General features: G+C 44.6%; 1 protein-coding gene across 1 annotated transcript in view; it reads left to right on the plus strand.

Annotated features, from left to right (window-relative positions):
- Positions 1–24,079, plus strand: part of LOC122939825 (WAP four-disulfide core domain protein 5-like) — a 37,735-nt gene that overhangs the window by 1,122 nt on the left and 12,534 nt on the right. The window contains exons 2-3 of the mRNA XM_044296001.1: positions 2,473–2,625; positions 10,490–10,630. Of these exons, the coding sequence (XP_044151936.1) occupies positions 2,473–2,625; positions 10,490–10,630 (294 nt within the window). The remainder of the gene's footprint in view (positions 1–2,472; positions 2,626–10,489; positions 10,631–24,079) is intronic.

A 24,079-nucleotide genomic window follows, 5' to 3' on the forward strand; every position in this document is an offset into this window, starting at 1 on the left:
TTTACTAAAGACCAACTGAAAAAATGATTTTAGCTCAAAATGAGTGCAATGCAATAATAAAATATAGCCCCCAAAGGTTTACATAGCATTTAAGCATCAAATTAAGTAAAACATTTAATTATTATCCTTTACCGTGACATTTTTAGGACACTGGAATGTGAAACTGTATAATCACATAGTTACATAGTTAAAGGGAATGTCTCACCAAAAATTTTATTGGCCAGTTAAAACCTTATTCTGCCTTTATTTTATGATTACAGATTATTTATTCTATTTCTGAACATAATTATGGGGGGCGTCCATCTTGCTTGAACTGTTGTTAACAGCATTTAGAGAACATTAGGAAAATTGCTTTACGGCAGCCAAATGGGCAATAGACGCAGTGATCTGGAGGGGACCTCATTGACTTCTATGGGATAGTTTTCTAGGCATGCTCTGTGGCCTGTGCAGAGGTCACTGTACAAGGAAAAAATTGATAAGATTTGACAATCACCCTTTGTCAATGGTGGATCCTGTGTTATCTAAACAAAGAGGTGATACCAGGCAGGATTAGAATGCCAGATGAGCAGATAACTGCAGAAAAGTAATCTGTACAGACCAACAAGTGGCACCTAATATTAGACTTAGTGGCCAGTCTGAAAATTGCAGGATTTTACGTTGTTTATATATAGATATTGACATGGAAAATGAAAAATAAAATCATCAAAAATAAATTATTTCAAAATAAGTTAAATATAAGAAGGGGAGAGAGATTCCGATTTCTACATATTTTCGTAAGCATTAATGTTATTCAATTTTAAGAATTCATCTAAGCCTTTATTAAAAACGTTCACTGCTCCTGCAGTGACCACGCCCGGAGGAAGTCTATTCCACAGATTCACAGTTCTTACAGTAAAGAAGCCTTGACTAAATAAATGTAATAATTTTAAATGTAATGTCCTACATTATGTACGACATTAGATTCTGAGCTAGTAGTATTGTTATAATATGAGGTCAGTGACACTTTTATTATGTTTCTATGTAATTGTTCACTGGGCAGTGCCCAGTCTGTGACCAAAACCAATATCTTTCAGCAATAAATTTGTTATAAAACCACTTATGCCAACGTTTTTATAAACGACCCTAATAATGACATTGCTATACATGCCATGTAAAGCCTTTTGGATATTACGTTTTAACATAAACCTGGCCGAAATAGCATTAAATCCTTATAGGAAATGTCTGCACTATAAATACGGTCGTTATTCATGGTATGCGTGCATTTGTAGTGGCATTTTTAAAATAGTGTATTTTTGTACATTTTTAGGAAGCCTATGGAGAAAATACCAGAAAAACTGCATGCATACAAAATGACACTAATAAAAAGCTACAAAAACATGATAAAACCATATTACATCTACGGTACTAAAATTATTTAAAGACAAATTTGATCTAAGGCAAATCTAAGTTCATACACAATGAAAAAAAGGCAAATATCAAAAAAGGAGACGGCATGCTAGAGATTTGAACATCATTTTTTTCCTGTAGCAAAGTCCCATGTGAACTTCACCTGAACAACTGTGGACAGATTAGCAATTACTTAGAACATTTTAAGTGGACCTTTTGGCTTTCCTGTTATGTGAAATACTTTTTTATGAATATTCCCCTTAATATTTTGCATAATCCATTCTTAGACCTTTTTCTTGTGCCATTCCTCTGTTACTCCTCCTTGAATATGATGCATACATTGACAGCTTGGTGTTACTAGTTGGGGTTGTGTTTCTATACGCTCTTCCAATCAGTGCTGCCAGCGTCAGATTGTGTAGGCACACACTCCCTTGGGGAATGGTAACACCCAGCTGTTAATTTATTCAGAAACTTTTAGAAGGAATAACAAAGGAACCGCAAAACAGAATTACGAGGAAAGATTCTCCAGAATTAGGCCTCTTGCACACGAACGTGTGCTGCCCATGCCCCTGCTGCGGACCGCAAATTGCGGGCACCGACCGTGGGGCTGCCGCATGCAGGTCTGCAATTCGTCCGTTCCGCAAAAAGATAGAACTTGTCCTATCTTTTTGCGGAACGGAAGCGCTGAATGGAACCCCATGAAAGCACTCCGTAGTGCTTCTGTAGGGTTCCGTTCCGCTTTTCTGGATTTACGGACCCATTCAAGTGACTGGGTCTGCATCCGTGATGCGGAATGCACACGGCCGGTGTCCCATGTATTGCGAACCCACAATGTGGCCACGGGGGACACACGGCCGTGTGAACAAGCCCTTATCCTTATTTCATGAGGAACGCAAGTATTTACTAAAACGGGACAGACAGTCCTCTTTAAAGCCTCACTTCCTATGAATAAGTAAGGCCAATTATAATTATCAGTCTCCATGGCAGACACTGAATTTTGGGGGAAACTGCTTTTACGACCAGTTGTGAAAATGAATACTAAATAATGACATTAAGTAACTGCTTTGTCTGTGACCTTTTTTCTAGAGACTGTGAAGCCGGGAATGTGTCCTCCAGAGAGATTCTTTGAGTCATCATTTCTTACAATAACTAGAGAATGTGAAAATGACAATAAATGCACAGGAAACAAAAAATGCTGCGAAGATAATGGATACTCAATCTGTAAACCACCTGCTGAAGGTCAGTCTGTGTGCATTATACAGCAATAAATGGTATAAATCTATTTCTAAAATAAAAATGATAATAATAATAATTATATATAGCTATTCGAAGTTCAGGGCAGCACACCTTGTAATAAACTTGTAACAATGGGTGCCAGCGGTATTGCACTTACCAAAGTGATAATTAAGGCTACTTTCACACTTGTGTTCAGAGCGGATCCGCCCAGACGGATCCGCTCATATAATGCAGACGATGGGATCCGTTCAGAACGGATCCGTCTGCATTATATTGTAGAAAAAATTCTAAGTGTGAAAGTAGCTTCAGACGGGTCCGTCCAGACTTTACATTGAAAGTCAATGGGGGACGGATCCGTTTGAAAATTGAGCCATATTGTGTCAACTTCAAACGGATCCGTCCCCATTGACTTACATTGTAAGTCTGGACGGATCCGTTTGCCTCCGCACGGCCAGGCGGACACCCGAACGCTGCAAGCAGCGTTCAGGTGTCCGCCTGCTGAGCGGAGGCCAAACGGTGCCAGACTGATGTATTCTGAGCGGATCCGCATCCACTCAGAATGCATTAGGGCTGGACGGATGTGTTCAGGGCCGCTTGTGAGAGCCTTCAAACGGAACTCACAAGCGGAGCCCCGAACGCTAGTGTGAAAGTAGCCTAATAAAAATAAACACACCGCAGCACTTCCAATAGGTGGAAATAGTGGGATCCTTTATTCACCCATGCAACGTTTCGATCCACTTGCTGGGACCATTTTCAAGCCAAAATGGTCCCAGCAAGTGGATCGAAACGTTGCATGGGTGAATATAGGATCCCACTATTTTCACCTATTGGAAGTGCTGCGGGTGTGTGTGTGTATATACATATATATATATATATATATATATATATTACACTCACCTAAAGAATTATTAGGAACACCTGTTCTATTTCTCATTAATGCGATTATCTAGTCAAGCAATTACATGGCAGTTGCTTCAATGCATGTAGGGTTGTGGTCCTGGTCAAGACAATCTCCTGAACTCCAAACTGAATGTCAGAATGGGAAAGAAAAGTGGGCTACAACAGCAGAAGACCCCACCGGGTATCACTCATCTCCACTACAAATAGGAAAAAGAGGCTACAATTTGCACAAGCTCACCAAAATTGGACTGTTGAAGACTGGAAAAATGATGCCTGGTCTGATGAGTCTCGATTTCTGTTGAGACATCAAATGGTAGAGTCCGAATTTGGCGTAAACAGAATGAGAACATGTATCCATCATGCCTTGTTACCACTGTGCAGGCTGGTGGTGGTGGTGTAATGGTGTGGGGGATGTTTTCTGGGCACACTTTAGGCCCCTTAGTGCCAATTGGCCATCGTTTAAATGCCAAGGGCTACCTGAGCATTGTTTCTGACTATGTCCATCCCTTCATGACCACCATGTACCCATCCTCTGATGGCTACTTCCAGCAGGATAATGCACCATGTCACAAAGCTCGAATCATTTCAAATTGGTTTCTTGAACATGACAATGAGTTCACTGTACTAAAATGGCCCCCACAGTCACCAGATCTCAAACCAATAGAGCATCTTTGGTATGTGGTGGAACAGGAGCTTCGTGCCCTGGATGTGCATCCCTCAAATCTCTATCAACTGCAAGATGCTATCCTATCAATATGGGCCAACATTTCTAAAGAATGCTATCAGCACCTTGTTGAATCAATACCACGTAGAATTAAGGCAGTTCTGAAGGCAAAAGGGGGTCCAACACCGTATTAGTATGGTGTTCCTAATAATTCTTTAGGTGAGTGTATATACACAGTGTATATATTAGAGATGAGCTAATCGAATCACACGAACTGGAATTCGATCCGAATTTCAAGATAAATTCGATTCGCCTCGTGCTTCATATTAGCGAATCGATTTAACCTGAAATAGTGTAAAAAACAAAAAAATCATACTTGCCTCTATTTGCTTGCGACGGGCCATCAGCCGACACCTCGATTGAAGATCTCTGCTGAAATTCCATGTGCAGTGACGTATGACATTACCACGCCAGCCTGTCACGAGCAAATGAAGGCGGTAAGTTTCATTTAATTTTTTTAATGTTAATTTTCCACTGGTTTTAAATGCGGCATCTGAGGGGTACAATGACTGGTGGCAGCGCTATCACAGCTCCCTGTCATTGCACCCGCTACTTACAAAAAAAAAATGCGCTACGTGACGAAGTAATTAGTCACAAACCAAATATTTTTTTTTACAATTAGGCGAATCAGCCGAATCAAACTTTTCAAAAATTCGCTCATCTCTAAAGATACAATATTTTCAACATACAATGGGCTTTTCTGACCCATTGTAAGCTGAAACCAGACCAAGGCTACTTTCACACTGGCGTTTTGGGTTTCCCTTTGTGAGATCCGTTCAGGGCTCTCACAAGCGGTCCAAAACGGATCAATTTTGCCCTAATGCATTCTAAATGGCTAAGGATCCGTTCAGAGTGCATCAGTTTGCCTCCGTTCAGTCTCCATTCCACTTTGGAGGCAGATACCAAAACGCTGCTTGCAGTGCTTTGGTGTCCATCTGACGAAACTGAGCCAAATGGATCCGTTCTGGCACACAATGTAAGTCAATGGGGACGGATCAGTTTTCTATGACACAATCTGGCACAATAGAAAACGGATCCGTCCTCCATTGACTTTCAATGATGTTCAAGACGGATTCGTCTTGGCTATGTTAAAGATAATACAAACAGATCCGTCCTGAACGGATGCAGACATTTGTATTATCTGAACGGATCCATCTGTGCAGATCCATGACGGATCCACACCAAACACGATTGTGAAAGTAGTCTAAACATACAATGTCTCAGACTCCGGGGTCATTCACACGGCCGTGGTTTGGTTCCGCATCTAAGCTGCATTTTTTGCGGCTCTGGTGCGAACCCCTTCACTTTAAAGATGCGGACAGCATTCCGTGTGCTGTCCACATCCATTGCTCCATTCCGTGGCCCCACAAAAATTACGAATCATGTTTTATTCTTGTCCGTACACAAGAATAGGCATTTCTATAAAGGGACGTCCGTTCCGCAAATTGCGGAAGGCACACGGACGGCATCCGTGTTTTGCGGATCCGCAATTTGCGGACCACAAAATTCTGCACGTTTGTGTGAACAAGCCCTCAGATACAACCAATCAAGGTTACTTCTCTGGTAAAATAGCTGTATTAGTTGCCAGTTAGCAGCTATTCCTGGATGTTATATGAAAGGACTTGTTTTATCTCTTAGTTATCTGCTTATTTTTCTTAAATCTTCATTTTCTCTCATCTTGGATGACATTTTGGGGCTTTGAACCAATTACTCAAGTTACAATGGTTTCACCATACAATGGCCATCCTGGAACCAATTTAATATTGTATCTTGAGGGACCACTAGTGGTAATGTGTATGATAAATTGGTGGAAGGCTTGTATATCTCACCCAGATTCCTCAACTGGGAAAGATAGATGAAATCCAGAAACCTGCACTTGTTTCAGCAGATATAGTTTGCTGGAGCTGTTTTGTTAATACTTCATGGGCTGGATTTTATTTGGACTGAGAGGTATAATTGGCTGGCAGTGGGAACTCCCAGTCTACACCTTTCCACTACAGGTATTCCCACTAACCTGAGCGATCCCGGATGTAGGGTGCTAGGGCCATTAGTGGGGAATAAAAAGAAATCAAAGTCTGGGGGAATTGTAGCGGTCAGAGGAGAAAAAGACCACAGGGCAGGGTTCAAATACAGTACAGCAGACAAGGAGGCTGGAGCAGATACCGGCTTTATTAAAAGACAAAATATAACGGCCGGAAAATCGGATTAACAGTATTGCGCCGATGCCCCAGAGGCGCAATCGACAAATGACAGAAACAGTGTAAACAGGTTTACATAAATTCACAGGAAGGATAACTAAACTTTGCATCCAAACAATGTGCTCTAAACAGCAAACACATAAAAAATGCAAGCTACTCTCCTCTAATATTCTTCTGTCTGCCCCTGCTACCCAGGGCACGTTTCTAAAAACGTCCTACCACCGTTTAGCACCGGGGCACAGTTCTGCAGATAGCTGCTTGTCTTGGTCTGGTACGTGAAGGCAGGAACAGTCTGGCTCCTGATCCAGTCGTTTGTTTGTCTCAGCGCGGTCTTTTCTGCTCTCTGTCTAGATTGCAGGTACAGGCATCCACATAGTTCAGCTCTGACGCAAGTAACCGATCCTGTCACTGGTCTCTGAATTGTACGCTTTTACTCCTCTGGAACACACTTTGCAGTCTCTGTTGATCTGACGCACAGCAGCCAGGGGAAAAAAAAATCAGCCAAACTCCAGCTCTCTAAGACCAGGAACTTTAACTCCTCCTACATCCTTTGGAATCAACAACTTAATTTTCACTCTTACTCAGCACACAGTGGCCTCTTGTGGCTGGAGGAAGGCATTACAGTCTGTGTGAAATATTGTCACTGGAAATGCAACTTGATAATTCTAGGGGCTGACCCTTACAGAATGACGCCTGGAAAGCTGACCTGTGTGGTTAGAGCATGGTGACTGACTGTGAGGCAAAGTGAAGCCTGATCTTCCCTGGTGTGAACGGGACTCTATAGGTGAGACAGGAACTGCCTGTGTATTAGGTAGAGCCCAGACGGGCAGGTATTTATTTTGTTTTATGTTCTGTTATGCTGGTGCTATAACCTTACTGCACCAAGTGACGTTATAACCTTACCGCACCAAGTGACGCTATAACTTCACCGCACCAAGTGACGCTATAACTATGCTACTCTGTTATGCCGAGGTGACCAAATAAAGCACCGTTTGGACATTGAAACTGCTGTCTCCATGAAAATCTGTAATTGCCAGCGAGTACAGTAATGCTACTATATGTGTGTATATATATATATCTATACACACTGTAATAGCGACCCGTGCTTGTGTTTCTGGACTCCGCTATCTGTTTGATCCCTGCCTGCTTGCCTTGACTCTCCTGTTGCCGAGACGGACTGCCTGACCTGTACCTGTGATGCCTACCCTGACTTATTGCTTGTTTGACTTCGCCTCTGCCTCATCCTTAGGTCCTGCACTGTTGCTCCTGGTTACGACTTGGCCTGCTGACTTCGTCTGTACCTCTGTTACCTTGCTCTGCTAGCTCCAGGTCGGCCTGGACCAGCTGCCTTGTGTTCCAATCCTCCTCAAGAGATAGCGACCTGGTGTTCTCCTCGGGATAGTCTTTCCCCACCATTAGGGGTACTGTGAAGATTGAGGGGTTCACTTAGGCAAAGCCCATAGAGGAGGTAGGACACGTGGCACAGTGGGTTCAAACCCGCTGGTTCGTGACACACACACACACACAGGGGAGGATTGGGCTAAAAATAATTAATACTCTTAATACTCACCAATTCGCTGTTGTTTCCTTTCCAACGCTGCTCCACTTCCTGGTCCTGGGTTTCACACACAGAAAATGTATTAGGATGCTGCTCATTCATTGACTACAGTGAGGATTCACCAGTCAGTGCAAGTCATGTCCTGTGTGTTAAGCCTGTGACCAGGAAGTGGAGAAGAGCGGGGACCAGAGCAGTGTTTGAACAGCAGTGGAGGATCAGCGAGCAACAATATAGGGCTACTTTCACACTATCAGCAGGACGGATCCGACAGGCTGTTCACCCTGTCGGATCCGTCCTGCCGCCATTTCGCCGTGCCGCCAGACCGCCGCTCCGTCCCCATCGACTATAATGGGGACGGAGCGGAGCTCCGGCGCAGCATGGCAGTTCGCGCTGAGAGGCCGCCGGACTAAAAAGTTGGACATGCAGTACTTTTAGTCCGACGGCCTTTCGCCGTGCACTGCCGTGCTGCGCCGGAGCTCCGCCCCCGTCCTCATTATAGTCAATGGGTGAACAGCCTGTCGGATACGTCCTGCCGCTAGTGTGAAAGTAGCCTAACAATGATTCCCCTGAAAACCCTTTTTAGTGAATTATGGCTACTTTACATGACATGACACCTCATGGTTTTTATGCAATGTATTTGCTATCAAGGCCTGATAGCTTGTGAAGACATCTTTACTCATTTGTTTCAAAAGGAGAAAGAGGAGAAAAGAACATAGTTCAAAGAAGCAAAAAGAAGATAATAAGCCATATAGATCACCTATGTCCACATTGTCCAAATACCACTGTACAATGCCTACAGTATGTAAACGTGTCATAGAGTGCCCAGATAACAAAGCACCTAGACATTGTTGTGAATTGCTGCAAAATTTGGCACAATCTTGATAGTTTGTTGTCTTTTCTCACTGCAGGAGACAGTCTCAATACAAACTCTGAGTCTGTCTTCATTCCGTCTCCTCTATGTGCCTCTCTCTCCTTATTCTAGCGATCAGGCCCTAATCATCAAAACCTTTGAAAAAGCTGCTATGACACATAAAAACTTTTTTTCTAAGTGCGGGTAAAGGCGTTAAGTAATGGCTTATGCTCGGCATGGTTGATCGGCTATAACTCTGCAGCAAGCTCATGAGGAATTGGTGTAGACCATAGGAGTGGTAGTGACCCTGATGAGATGTTGAATCACGGTGTACTCCCTTAGGCCATTGATCCCTGGCTATTGGTGCAGTGAGAAAGTAGTTTGAAGAATTAGGCCAGGAGTAAACTTATAAAAGTCTCTTTTTACTGAGTTCAAAATATAACTTGTGGCACATTCAGCAGCAATAAATCCAAAATATGGTGGCTGGTTGGATTGCAATAGGTTGGCACTAGCACACACTTGTGGATATACGTGTCCACTGTAGTATGATGTTAGTGTTAGTCTGGCCTAGCGTAGGTGGGTAGGTGGTAGTGTCTGAACTATTGTCCCTCACCTTCCAGCAGTGTCTGTAAAGCTGTATTTCGCTGTCTTGTTACACTGATGCTTTCTTGAAGCTGTGCTCTGGAATTTTGCAGATCTCTCTGGAGTGTTGTTCTCGCAAGGAAGTAAGATACATTTCCTGGGAGTAGAAGCTCTGACATGTGCCATCCTTACTTCCCCACTATCATAACAGGAACCCTCTTCTCCTCGTCTCTTTCACTAGACTGGACATCTCCCCCTCCTGGCAGGAAGTAGAACCAGCCCACTCCTACCAAGTGGGGAGTGACAGGGTAGTTAGCGCTGCTCCCATTGATTGTCTGCTTCATTCTCTGGAGTTATAGCCAAACCGCTGATGGGCAGGGTGCAGAGTGTCGAACCCCTGTTGATCAGCTAGTCGTAGCCTATCCTCGGGATAAGCCATCACTTATTAAAAGGTCCACAATTATCATCTTAATGATCACTGTTAAATCTGTTAATGATTTAACAGTGATCATTTTTCTAAATATATTTAATTAACAAATCCCCTATACTTAACTGACTGTTGTCTTCCGTCTCCCCTGGTTACGGCCACCGCTCTTCTCAGGAATCGCAGTGGCCGTGCGCAGACATCTTCTTTTCTTCTCCCGGCCGCGCGCTGTACTGAACGCGCACGCCGAGTCCGCGCATGCGCCCTGGTGACTTCTTCCTGGCAAGTATACTATACTGGCCAGGAAGAAGTCACCAGGGCGCATGCGCGGACTCGGCGTGCGTGTTCAGTACAGCGCACGGCCTGGCCGGGAGAAAACATCAATGAAGATGGAGCCCGCCCCCTGCCGAAACCAGGAAGTGGACGGTGCGCCAGGAGCAGGTAAGTATAAACCTGCGTCTTGAGAAAACCCCTTTAAGTTATGTGATTTTAGGTTGAAATGCACTTGGGCATAAACAAAGCTTGGGGGTTAGCGATCATGTATTAGATTTGCATTTGTTTTTATTGTAGTTGTAATTTTCTTTGCTATGTAATTCACTTACTATGTCCATGATTCTTTCTGTACGTACAGAGAGGGCTGGCACATGCCCTGAAAACCCCAATAAAACCACTGAGCGACGTGTTGATTTTTGCACCTCTGACAGCGAGTGCGCTCCTGGAAGTAAATGTTGCTTGAAGGACGGTGGAAAGACCTGTCTGCCCTCTGTTGGAGGTAGGTTATACTTATATATTTTTTTTCATTTTATATACCCTTCCTTTTCATTCCGTTATCATTGCTCACCCAGCAGTGGCTATTATATCTAGAATAATGATAAATGATCAGTATATTAGACACCATTATTAAAGGGCTTCTGTCACCCCACTAAAGTAATTTTTTTTTGGGGGGGCTAGTTAAATTCCTTATACTGCGATATATGAAAATATAATGCTCTTACTTACTTTCCTTCAGAAGTTTCTTCTAAAAACATACTTTTATAATATGTAAATTAGGTCTCTACCAGCAAGTAGGGCGTCTACTTGCTGGTAGCCGCCGCAAAAAAACGCCTCCTCGTCCTGTTGATTGACAGGGCCAGCCGCGATCTCCTCCGGCCGGCCCTGTCAGCATTTCAAAAATCGCGCGCCTGTGTTCATTCAGCGCATGCGCTCTGACATGAGGAGGCTCGCCTCCTCAGAACTCCCTCAGTGCGCCTGCGCCGATGACATCACCGAAAGAGAAGACGTCATCGGCACAGGCGCACTGAGGGAGTGCTGAGGGGGCGAGCCTCCTCATCTCAGAGCGCCTGCACCGAATGAACACAGGCGCGCGATTTTTTGAAATGCTGACAGGGCCGGCTGGAGGAGGAGATCGCGGCTGGCCCTGTCAATCAACAGGACGAGGGGCGTTTTTTTGCGGCGGCTACCAGCAAGTAGACGCCCTACTTGCTGGTAGAGACCTAATTTACATATTATAAAAGTTAGTTTTTAGAAAAAACTGCTGAATGAAAGTAAGAGCATTATATTTTCATATATCGCAGTATAAGGAATTGAACTAGCCCCCCCAAAAAAAAATTACTTTAGTGGGGTGACAGAAGCCCTTTAACCACTTCAACCCCCCTAGTTGAAACCCCCTTAATGACCAGGCCACTTTTTACACTTCTGCACTACACTACTTTCCGAGTTTATTGCTCGGTCATGCAACTTACCACCCAAATGAATTTTACCTCCTTTTCTTCTCACTAATAGAGCTTTCATTTGGTGGTATTTCATTGCTGCTGACATTTTTACTTTTTTTGTTATTAATCGAAATTTAAAAAAAAGACATCCATATATAAATTTTTTGCTAAATTTATTGTTCTACATGTCTTTGATAAAAAAAAATGTTTGGGTAAAAAAAAAATGGTTTGGGTAAAAGTTATAGCGTTTACAAACTATGGTACAAAAATGTGAATTTCCACTTTTTGAAGCACACATTTTCTAACTGCCATTCAGGGACACTTACTTTCACAAGTGCATTTCGTCAAACTTATACTTGAGACTGGCAAAAACATATCTGCATGTGCATTTTTCTGTATTTCTGCATACATTAACTGGCTACTTAGACACCTCTTAAAAAAATAATGTGCAAAACAAAAAAACTGTCATGTTAGCATTTAATAACTTGGGCCTCTTTCACACTTGCGTTGTCCGGATCCGGCGTGAACTCCACTTGCCGGAATTACACGCCGGATCCGGAAAAACGCAAGTGAACTGAAAGCATTTGAAGACGGATCCGTCTTCAAAATGCTTTCAGTGTTACTATGGCAGCCAGGACGCTATTAAAGTCGGAGCACAGCGGCATGACGTAGCAAGCAGCTACGTAGGCGTGCCGCGCGTCCGTATGGGTCCCGCCCACCCTCTCTAGCCCGCTTCGGTGTCTCGTCTCGGCGCCCTGACTGCTCTCCGGCCTGCTCCTGATACATGCCCCTCCTGTTGATACCTGACTGGGGCGGGAGAATGGTGAGACGCTGAGCGACCGGACGCTTGCCCTGCTACCTCGCCGAGCCTTCTCGTCCCTCGCTATTAGCCGCAGCCTCCGGGTGCTGTCCAGGTGTCACGATTATGAGGAGGACCGGTCTGCAGGCTTTGGGATCGATGCCGGAGCTGTCCTGATTCACCGGACCCCCCTGCTTTTGCCGGCGTTGGATCTTGAGGCGCCTGGAGGAGCTGTCGGACACGGTTTCCTGTCTGCGGTGAGCTGAGCGCCGGGACCGTTGACGCTGGGATAGCCACGGAGGAGCACTGCGGTTCAAGGGGCCATGTGCACACCGATGCATTTGATGTGTGGTACACCGCCTGCTCGTAGCCTTTGAAGACCGGTGAGATCACCTCTATGTTATGTGCGCCTGGTCTCTCCTCTTGTTAATCTCCCTTACTAACCCAGGCTGTATACACCTCTTCATGGGTGTAGGGTCAGCCCCCTGTTGAATGGCACATTATTTGACCCATCTACTAACCACTCACTATAGGGTTAGTTAGGTGTGGGACCCCCTGCATATACTTTTGAAAACAGCGTGCGAGACGTGGGACGCCCTGTAGTAACCCCCCCCCAGGAAATTTGGAACGGTGGGGACGGACGGCACTTTAGTTGATATATGGGACTTGCTAGCTGTGCGGCTGGACGACACGTGGCCCCCCCGCAACTTTCTCTTGCCTTGAAATATATCCCCTGGCGGCAACATCCCCCACACTCTCCCCTGTGACGGCCCAACATTGAATCCGCTGCGCAATGAACAATACCGAATAGGTATCGCGCATTTCTTCATCACAGCGGATCGCACAGTGGTTTTGAGGGGGGTCTATAGTTGAGACCATTCGCTGAAAGGAAGTGGGGGAAGGAGAAAATAAAAAAAAAAAAAAAAAAAGGCAGAGGGGAAAACCAAAACTTATAGGGGCGGCTGCCCTAACTTAGGCCGGATCGGATGGACTATCTCTACATTCTTATTACTGATCATTTATTGAACCTGTCTATAACATCGCTTGTGATAGTGCCCTTGCCTTAAAATTGTTATTCGCCTTTACAGCTTGTTACCGACTAAGGCTTTGATACTTTGTTGATTCCCTTTCTCCTCTGTTAGGTGAACAAATGAGGTTTTACTATGCACGTTTATGCCTAGGCGATTACACTTTTTCTCATATAATTGTAAGGTCAAGTCAGTAATTTGAATTTGCCTTATTAGTGCTGTTGTGCTGCAGCGTCGGATGCTGTGGCGGCGCTGACACCTTCACCATCGGGTGGCGCTGCGACAGCACCCGAGGCAGGAGCCTTTTTTGTTGCATCTCTATTGTGTATGTATATGTTTACACACTTATACCTTCACCCATATAGTTATAACGTTAAGTTTATATAAAATCCTCCCCCTGTCAACGTCGCGGTGCTGCAGTACCGGATGCTGTAGTAGCGCCGAGCTACCCCCATTGCTGGGTTGCGCTGCGACAGCATCTGGGTCTGGGACCCTACACATTGTACTCTCTTTTTGATAAATTTTGAAAACATGCCTGCTAAATATAACAGGAGATCCGGGGGCACGGGATCCCCTAGAGCAGGTGGCAGTAGTAGTCCACAGGCGAGAATGGATAAATATTTGAAATCGCCCCCCCCTAGACAGAGGGGGGGAAAGAAAACACCGGAACTGGCTGAAACACAGACGGACTCTCTCATTCAGACTGAGCAACACATGAGATTCGATAACATCGAGAATAAACTAACGGATATATTATCGGTGGTACAGACCACCAATCAATCAGTTTTGGAGGTCTCTATCACCGTACAGACACTGCAGACAGACCTTACTCACATTAGACAAGATATGAATCAAATCAAGTCCAGCGTTGCACTTGTTGAAACCGGGTTAACTAAGGTTCAAACAGAACAGCTACAGATGGAAAAAAAAATAGTAGAATTGGATAAAGAAAATAAACGCATTAACGCAAGACTAACAGATATGGAGGACAGGGCACGACGTAACAATTTGAGAATAGTCGGCCTCCCTGAGGGGGTGGAGGGGGACACCCCTGCGGCGTTTATTCAAAAATGGTTAATTGAAACGCTTGGCTCTGGGGGCGATACTCCCGCACTATGTGTGGAGAGAGCTCACAGAATCCCTGCAAAAAAGATGCCGCCAGGTAGTCCCCCTCGTGCCATCTTAATTAGGATACTTTCCTCTTGTGATAGAGATTGGGTGCTCCGACGGAAGAGAGATCTAGCTGATACTACACTTGACGGACACTCGATACAGATATACCCCGACTTCTCTAGGGACACTCAAAGCAAGCGTAGGGAATATTATGATATTAAGAAAAGATTACGTATGGGGAATATCAAATATTTAATGTTATACCCTGCTAAGTTAAGAGTGGTGCACAAAGATATCGTAATGTTTTTTCACTCCCCCCGAGAAACTCTTGAATGGCTTGACTCTGTCAGGGTATAGACGCCGAACCTTGGCTGATGTGGCTGTAATGCCCCTCAGTCCAAGGGTAGGGCAACAGTGGTGGGCTGCCCATGGACGGATGGGCGAAATGTAAGAGGTTGACAACGATGCTGCGCATCTGTGAACCAGTAAGGGGGCTGGAGGGGGGTGGGTACCAATGGGAGTGGGTGGATAATGGGTGGCGGGGGACCCCGGCTTGGATGCGGCTGCCCTCGGGGGGTGACGGACGCCTCCTCCATAATTCATGATGGCTAGCAACAGAGTCATGATATGGAATGTGCGTGGACTGGCTGATAGAATGAAAAGGGTGGTGGTCTTTGACTTAATTACTCGACACCTCCCCGCAATAGTTGCTTTATTAGAAACGCATGCCACACCGAATATCCCTGAGTATTTGATAAAGAGATGGGCTGGACATCAATTTCACTCGGGCCTCTCGGCATATTCCCGAGGGATCAGTGTCTATATACACCATAGCATCGACTTCATCCTGCTAGACCAGTCGATCGATAGAGATGGGAGATATATTTTCCTCTTCGCCCAATGGAATGGAAGCAGGTGTGTCCTTGCCTTTTTGTATATTCCCCCACCATTCAATATGGTAGTCTTAAAACAGCTTGCACTCTTTATACATAATAGAGAGCGCTCTCCGATATTAATATGTGGCGATTTTAACTGCGTGCTTGACCCGGCGTTGGATAGATTTTCAACTGCCCGGAAAAGTGCGCAGGATAAATACGTCTTACTTCGCGGGTATTGTGAGGAGATGGGATTATCCGATGTCTGGCGATGGCTTTATGGCAACAAACAGGTGTTCTCCTGCTTTAGCAAAGCATATAGTGCTATGTCCCGGATCGATATGGCTTTGGCCAATGATCAGATGCTTGAATCTATCTCAAAAATGACATACGAGATCCATGGTATATCTGATCATTCACCAATTTTATTGGTGATGAAGACTGGACAAAAAATCGGGACCAGTAGACCGTTCAGATTGAACGAACATTGGCTAACTATATTAAATGATTCCGTAGGGATAGATAAAGATCTCTCACTATTTTGGCAAGAGAATATCGGTACAGCCCACATTCATTTTGTTTGGGATGCCTTGAAGGCATTTTTGCGTGGGTTGTACTTTTCCAGAATAAAAACGAAAAAAAAAGATTTTTTTGCCGAACAAAAAAAGCTGGAGGCAAACATTGCATATTTGGAGGGCTGTATCCGAGTACAAAACGATATAAATACGCGTATCAAGTTAAAATCTGCCAAGGATCATTATATTACCTTTATGAAGGAAAAAGCACAGAATCAATTACTTTTCATGGGCTACAAAGAATTTTGCGAGGCGGGCACCCCGAGTAAGCTATTGGTTTCCATTATTGCGAATCAAAAACCCCCCCAAAGAATTAGACAGATATTGACGGGGGATGGACGTAGACTTGCAAGAGGAACGGAGATGGTAGCAGAGTTTTTCGATCACTTTGATAAGTTATATCGTTCTGAGGTGGTAGATACAGCGACCGAAATAGATGCCTTTTTGGAACAAGTCAGGACTCCGGCGCTGTCGACCTCCGATTCCGCCTCCCTGTGTGCCCCTATTTCACTGGAGGAATTACAAACGGCCCTTCAGGGGTCTCGGGGCTCCTCTGCGCCGGGTCCTGATGGACTTCCATTCGGCATCTACAAGCACCACGCGGAAATACTCTTGCCCGGATTGTTGCTTGTTTTGAATGAATCTAGTAAATGTGGAAAGCTACCTCCATCCTTGTCTGAAGCAACTGTTACACTGATCCTTAAAAAGGGGAAATTGGGAAAAAAAGCTGAGGACTATCGTCCAATATCACTCCTTAATGCAGATTATAAAATAATTGCAAAAGTCCTCTCCAATCGCTTAAAAAAAGTAATAGCGCGCCTGATACATGTGGACCAGACAGGGTTTATCCCTGGGCGACAGATACAGACCAATATACGGCGGACCTTTCTTAATATTCAGATCGGTGGAGGGGAGGACCGCTCGATACTATCTCTGGATGCCGCTAAAGCATTCGATCGTGTCGAGTGGCCCTTCCTCTGGCGTGTTATGTATAGGATGAATTTGGGCCGGGAATTCATTGGATGGGTTAAATTGCTATATAGTGAAACAACCGCTAGAATTAAGGTCAATGAAGAGTTCACCCCGGCTGTTTCTCTAAAGCGGGGAACACGGCAGGGCTGCCCCCTCTCCCCTCTTCTTTTCGCAATTTTTATGGAACCTCTTGCCTGTAGGATACGGAATGAACCCGATATATCCGGTTTTGGAGGGAGAGGGACGGATGACAAGATCTGCTTATATGCAGATGACGTCCTACTCTACCTGAATGATGGTTGGAGAGACGTCCCCAAAGTGATGCGGATAACAGAGGAATTCGGCAGAATAGCTGGGTATGAAATAAACTGGTCTAAGTCTGTACTCTTCCCCCTGAACCGGATGCCCCCCCTTAACGACCTCAAGATCAGAATTATTTCCACAACTGATCACCTAGATTATCTTGGGATAAAAATTAGTAACAACATTAGGGAATATAATCAGTTGAATATATCCCCCTTAGTGGGGAGAATAAAAGAGAAAATAAAAGTATGGCAGAGACTCCCACTTTCCCAGATTAATAGGATTGCGCTGATTAAAATGGTTTTGCTACCCTGGATATTATACACGGTCAGCTCCTGCCCCATCTGGATTGAAGATAGCGTCTTTAATTTGATTGACCGTTTGATAAATGATCTGATATGGGGCAGGAAAAGGGTTCGCATTAAACTACAATACTTACGAATAGCCGCATGCAATGGGGGTCTAGGCCTGCCCCATTTCCAAATCTATTACCTTTGCGCACAATTACAATGGTGCGTCAATGTTGGAGACGGCGTACTCATATCACATATTTTATGTCAACGCCCACTAGTCTCTAATAACATTTTTAGTACGTTGGAATCTGGATTGTTTCAACGCACAGATTACTGCTGCCCCATCGGAGTCGCGCTACAGAAAGTATGGAACAAAATTAAGACATTGACCCATGCTCCCCAAATTTTGGATTTCTCACCCTTATGGGATAACCCTGCCCTAACTGAATTCTCGACACTTAACGAAAATGAATTTTGGATTCGAAAAGGCATTTTATTATTCTCTCACATATACACAAAAGGGAATAGTAAACCAATATGGGAATTGATAAAACAAGCACCAATAACTGCACTAGAGCACTATAGATATCGTCAACTACAACACGCACTATCATATACTCTCAAAAAAATACCCTTGATAAAAGCTACTCCGGGGTTCTTATTATTTTGTTATAATATAGTAGGGAATAAAGTTAAGACTTCACTAATATATAGGAGATTTATTGAGGAAATAAGCACTATCACTAAATTTAAAAGTGTGGATAAATGGAAGACAGATATTGGGGAATGTAATCCCTCACAATGGCAGGAAATATATCAAAATATAAAGAAGGCTTCGCTTTCACGGCAACACCGACTGATACAATTTAAAATTATACATCGCTTATACGTTACGCCGAGCCTGCTGACTAAAATGTACATTAACAAGGGTCAAGAATTTAGTTGTCTTAAATGCTCCCGTGTAGCGGCAGGACTTGTACATATGCTGTGGGACTGCCCTGCTATCAAGATTTTCTGGGGTTGTATATTTCAGTCATTGTTGACAAATGGCAGGAACAGTCCCCCTATGACTATTCAAGTAGCAGTTCTTGGATTGCTTCCTCCCGAATATAAAAACAAAACCACTAAAAATGAACAGCTATACTGGTTAAGGGGGTTCCTTCTGGCCAAAGTGATAATCTTGAGACAGTGGAAGAAAGATAGACCTCCAACAATCAATGACTGGCAAAGTTTAAAGACGCGAATAACATACTTTGAGGGCATGAAACGACGTGGACTAAACGACGACACCGGAACGGGATCACTGAGAGAGAAACAGCCTGTCGTAACACCCCAGAGCAGAATTGATGACTATTAACTGGGGAGACCTCCACTGATATACCCCAATAAACCATGATACACTCCGGGATAAACTCTATCAACACAGCCCATGCCAAAATATGTGTGAAATTGTAATGGTTCTAATGAAAATTCTCAGAAGGGGGGCAAGAATACTCTGCCGTCCCTCGAGGCGGCCGCACCAAGCCGGGCGGAAATGGGTGGGGGTGGGAGGGTGGGATGGGGGGGGGGATGGGTTCTATAGCTCTCCTTTTCTCCCTTTTGTGGTTTCTGTTCTCTTTGGGTTGTGGACCCCATGCCTAAATATTGGTATCAGAGTTGACTGCCCTGGTTACAGGTCGCTTCTGTCTTATGTAACTGATATATGGCATGGAGATGATATACCGTCTAATGTGTGTTACTACAATATATGTGATTAGAAACTGGCTTTTATACTGTTTGTAAAATAAAAATAAATAAAAAAAAAAAAAAAAAAAAAGTCCTGGTTGCCATAGTAGTAGTGGGAGGTGGGGGAGCGGTATACTTACAGTCCGTGCGGCTCCCGGGGCGCTCCAGAATGACGTCAGAGCGCCCCATGCGCATGGATGACGTGCCATGCAATCATATGATCCATGCGCGTGGGGCGCCCTGACGTCACTCTGGAGCGCCCGGGGAGCCGCACGGACGGTAAGTATACTGCTTCCTCGCTCCCCACTACACTTTACCATGGCTGCCAGGACTTTAGCGTCCCGGCAGCCATGGTAACCATTCAGAAAAAGCTAAACGTCGGATCCGGCAATGTGCCGAAACGACGTTTAGCTTAAGGCCGGATCCGGATCAATGCCTTTCAATGGGCATTCATTCCGGATCCGGCCTTGCGGCAAGTCTTCAGGATTTTTGGCCGGAGCAAAAAGCGCAGCATGCTGCGGTATTTTCTCCAGCCAAAAAACTTTCCGGTCCGGAACTGAAGACATCCTGATGCATCCTGAACGGATCTCTCTCCATTCAGAATGCATTAGGATAAAACTGATCAGGATTCTTCCGGCATAGAGCCCCGACGACGGAACTCTATGCCGGAAGAAAAGAACGCAGGTGTGAAAGAGCCCTAACTAAAACCCAATCACAGCAGGTCTCAACTAGCACATGCAAGTAAATGTACAAAAACCAAGTAACATAAAAAACCAGATTCAAAGCATAGATGGCAAGGCGGATTACTGTATACTGAACATAAAATGTATGGAGGTTACACCATGCCAGACAATATAACCTCTGTGCCATGCTGTACAATAAACAGTATAATCCCTAAACAGTGTAGAGGTATACTGTACATTGTGGGGCACAGTATAGAGGTATACTGTACATTGTGGGGCACAGTGTAGCGGTATACTGTATATTGTGTGGCACAGTGTAGGCTATATGTGTATAACATAAACATACTCCACATAAAAACTTACAATTACTTGGCTTGGCCCTTGGGGATCTCGGACGCCACTTCAACACTTTGGCCTCTTTCACACGGGCGTCAGTTTTTTTGCCTGGATAAGAGGCGAGTGCGTTGCGGGAAAATGCACGAATTTTCCGCGCGAGTGCAAAACATTGTCATGCGTTGCACTCGCGTGAGAAAAATCGCGCATGTTTGGTACCCAAACCTGAACTTCTTCACAGAAGTTTGGGCTTGGGATTCATGTTCTGAAGATTGTATTATTTTCCCTTATAACATGATTATAAGGGAAAATAATAGCATTCTGAATACAGAATGCATAGTAAAACAGCGCCAGAGGGGTTAAAAAAAATAAATAAAATTTTTTAACTCACCTTAGTCCACTTGATCGCGAAGCCCGGCATCTCCTTGTGTCTCCTCTGCTGATGAACAGGACCTGGGGTGAGCTGCTGCATTAAATGTGATGACCGGAGTGACGTCATCAAAGGTCCTTAACCGGTATTTAATGCAGCAGCTCACCCCAGGTCCTGTTCATCAGCAGAGGAGACACCAGGAGATGCCAGGCTTCGCGATCAAGTGGACTAAGGTGAGTTAAATTATTATTATTTTTTTAACCCCTCTAGTGCTGTTTTACTATGCATTCTGTATTCAGAATGCTATTATTTTCCCTTATAACCACGTTATAAGGGAAAATAATAATGATCGGGTCTCCATCCCGATCGTCTCCTAGCAACCGTGCGTGAAAATCGCACCACATCCGTACTTGCTTGCGGATGTTATGCGATTTTCACGCTTCCCATTCACTTCTATGGGGCCTGCGTCGCGTGAAAATCGGACAATATAGAGCATGCTGTGATTTTAACTCAACGCACAAGTGATGTGTGAAAATCACCGCTCATGTGCACAGCCCCATAGAAATGAATGGGTCAGGATTCAGTGCAGGTGCAATACGTTCACCGCACTCATCGCACCCGCTTGGAAAACTCGCCCGTGTGAAAGGGGCCTTTGGCCGGGGGCTCGGTGGAGCTGATCTGCTTTATGCTAATGAGAAAGATTTCATAATAAGGATTTGAAGAAAGGGCACAGGGATAGCAGAGCAGGGAGAGGCTGGTGCTGCTACTAGGGGGTCATACCATGGGGGAGTAATAAAGCCCACCATAATCCCCCCAGTAGAAATAATTCTCCTTATAATGTGCAAAACATACCCCCTTATAATGCCCCCAGTTGAGCTAATGTTCCCATAATGTGGCAATATAAAATACCCCTTCTCAGTGCCCCCGTAGATGACCCCATAGTGCTCCTTTCCCCCCCTTCCCCATAGTACCCACTATAATGTGTCCCAGTATAAAATGCCCCTATACAGAGCCCCCCATATAAAATACCCCTTCTTTTTAGCCTCAGTAGATACCCCTTTAGTGCCACCTAATAATGTGCCAGTAATAAGTGCCCCAATAGATGCCCCCAATCATGTGCCAGTAAAAAGAGCCCCCATAGATGGCCCCCAATCATGTGCCAGTAATAAGAGCCCCCCCTATCATGTGCCAGTAGCCCCCCTTATGTGCCAGTATTGTAATTTGTACATATATATATATATATATATATATCTATATATATATATAATCTTGCCCCCTCCAGGATAGAATGCAGGTCTCTTCCGGACTGTGTCCCTCGCATGCCAATCAGAGGAACAGAGAGGGGACACACCTCTCCCTCCCCTGCTGGCTGCCACAGCACAGACATTTGTATCGCCGTCCTGAGGACAACGATACAGATGACTATAGAGATGAGCGAGCACTTCCACAATGGAAGCACAGCGCTCATCTCCTGCTGTGCCCTGCCGGCGCCCCCCTTCTGATAAAAATGCAGAACTTTCCTTAAATGCTCCATTTCACCAACTGAGTGTCATGAGACCAAAACGTCGCAGTAGCTCATAAATAGAGATGAGAGAATTTTTCAAAAATTCGATTTGGCTGGTTCGCTGATTTTTTTCTCAAAAAAATTTGATTCGATCCGAATTTATTCACAACGAATCGGGTTAAAAAAATGGCTATTTCCTGGCTACAGAGAGCCTTTATAGTGGTGTAGAACACCGTGCCTTGCAGTAACACGCATCGGGAGTCTGCTGTGGTAGAGAAATTATACAGAGTCAGTATGACATGCAGATGACAGGCATCGCTCTTAGAATCACTGCACACTTCACTTATTTGTGCAGTCACGGGGCCAAAACTGACCAAATAACTCAAGTATGAACTCAGCCTTACAGGTCAATGTTAGCGCCAAGAAGAAGCGCACTCCTTTTACACCTTCGTCAGCTGATTCCACATAGATATCTACAGAACCTGTTCTATTAAATGCTTATACAAGTAGAGCCCCCTGACAGTGGAGACAGTGTCAGCAGTAAGTTTGTGTTGACGTCAGTGATTATTTTGCCCTTCCTCTGATCCGTCAGAACACTAACCCACCTTCACTTGGTCAGCATTTGGTCAGTAATCCATCAGTATTGCTAATGCCAAAAAAACGTGAATGGAATACTTGCATGTCTTCTGTGTTTTGTACCCACTCCTGCTTTTGGCTACCAAATCACAAGCCAATTCTGATGGGACCATAGAGGCCTTACAGCTGCTACACAGACATAATCCGTTGTGCATCTCATTTTTACTTCCTTCTGACAGATCAGAAGAAGGGTCAAATAAATGATGTCAGCCAGGCCGAAAAAAGTGGCAAGGTAGTGTGGAGGTGGCAGCAGCATGAGGAGGCCACAGAGTTGCAAGGTAGTACTTTAGTACTACAGTCCAATAGCATATCTTCCATGCACTTTATCAATTAGCTATAATAGCCTGCCTTCATTCAATGCGCTGCCTGTGCTGTTCATAGTGTGCCATGTGCTGATGAAGGACAGGAAAAGTCTAAGGCATATTGGTACACCATGGACATTTTCCAGGGTGCAGGTGCCCACAGAGAGGGCTCGGGAGTGCCTCTTCTGGCACCCGTACCATAGGTTTGCCACCACTGTCCTAAAGCATCCCTAATCCTCGCCCTGACTCCTATCCATATGAGTGGACCCAGATGGTAGGAGGGCTCATACACCGGAATCTCGGGACATACTAACTCTAAAGATCCCTGGAATAGTGACAGGACGGAGATGACCTGTTCTTCCAAGACACAAATGAAAATACAAAAATACTGATCCCCTAGGGGACAGAGGGGGTAAAACTTAACATTTAATAATGATAATGTTAAAATGACTACACTGTGTCACGGTAAGAACCAACAAGGTCTCCCAGGCCACTTTATGGTGACGCTGCATGTGTTGAAGCAGGGCCGTGGTGCCAACATTGCCACGTGCCACATGGTGCCACGCTTTACCTTCTGCCCACAGATTCTACATATGGACATGTTCACCTCCTGTATGAAAATACAAAAATACTGATCCCCTAGCGGACAGAGGGGGTAAAACTTAACATTTAATAATGATAATGTTAAAATGACTACGCTGTGCCACGGTAAGAACCAACAAGAACATAAATATACAGCCCATATTGGGCCTAGACGAACATACACTGATTGGTGCCTATATATATGTATAAAAAGGAACGATCTTACCCATCGATGGCTATGCAGGTTAATGATCAGGTATCTTCCAATATGATGAGCTTCAAGGAGACGGATATCCTTTAAATACTGGAGATGAAAAGGATCCCAAGGATGGTGGTACCAATCAGGAACAATGCCAATGGTGAACTTCAGTGTATATAGGAAATGGGAGTGTAAGTCGCTAATGCACCCTTTCCAG

This window comes from Bufo gargarizans, chromosome 6 (genome assembly GCF_014858855.1).
Source record: "Bufo gargarizans isolate SCDJY-AF-19 chromosome 6, ASM1485885v1, whole genome shotgun sequence".
Lineage (NCBI taxonomy): Eukaryota > Metazoa > Chordata > Amphibia > Anura > Bufonidae > Bufo > Bufo gargarizans.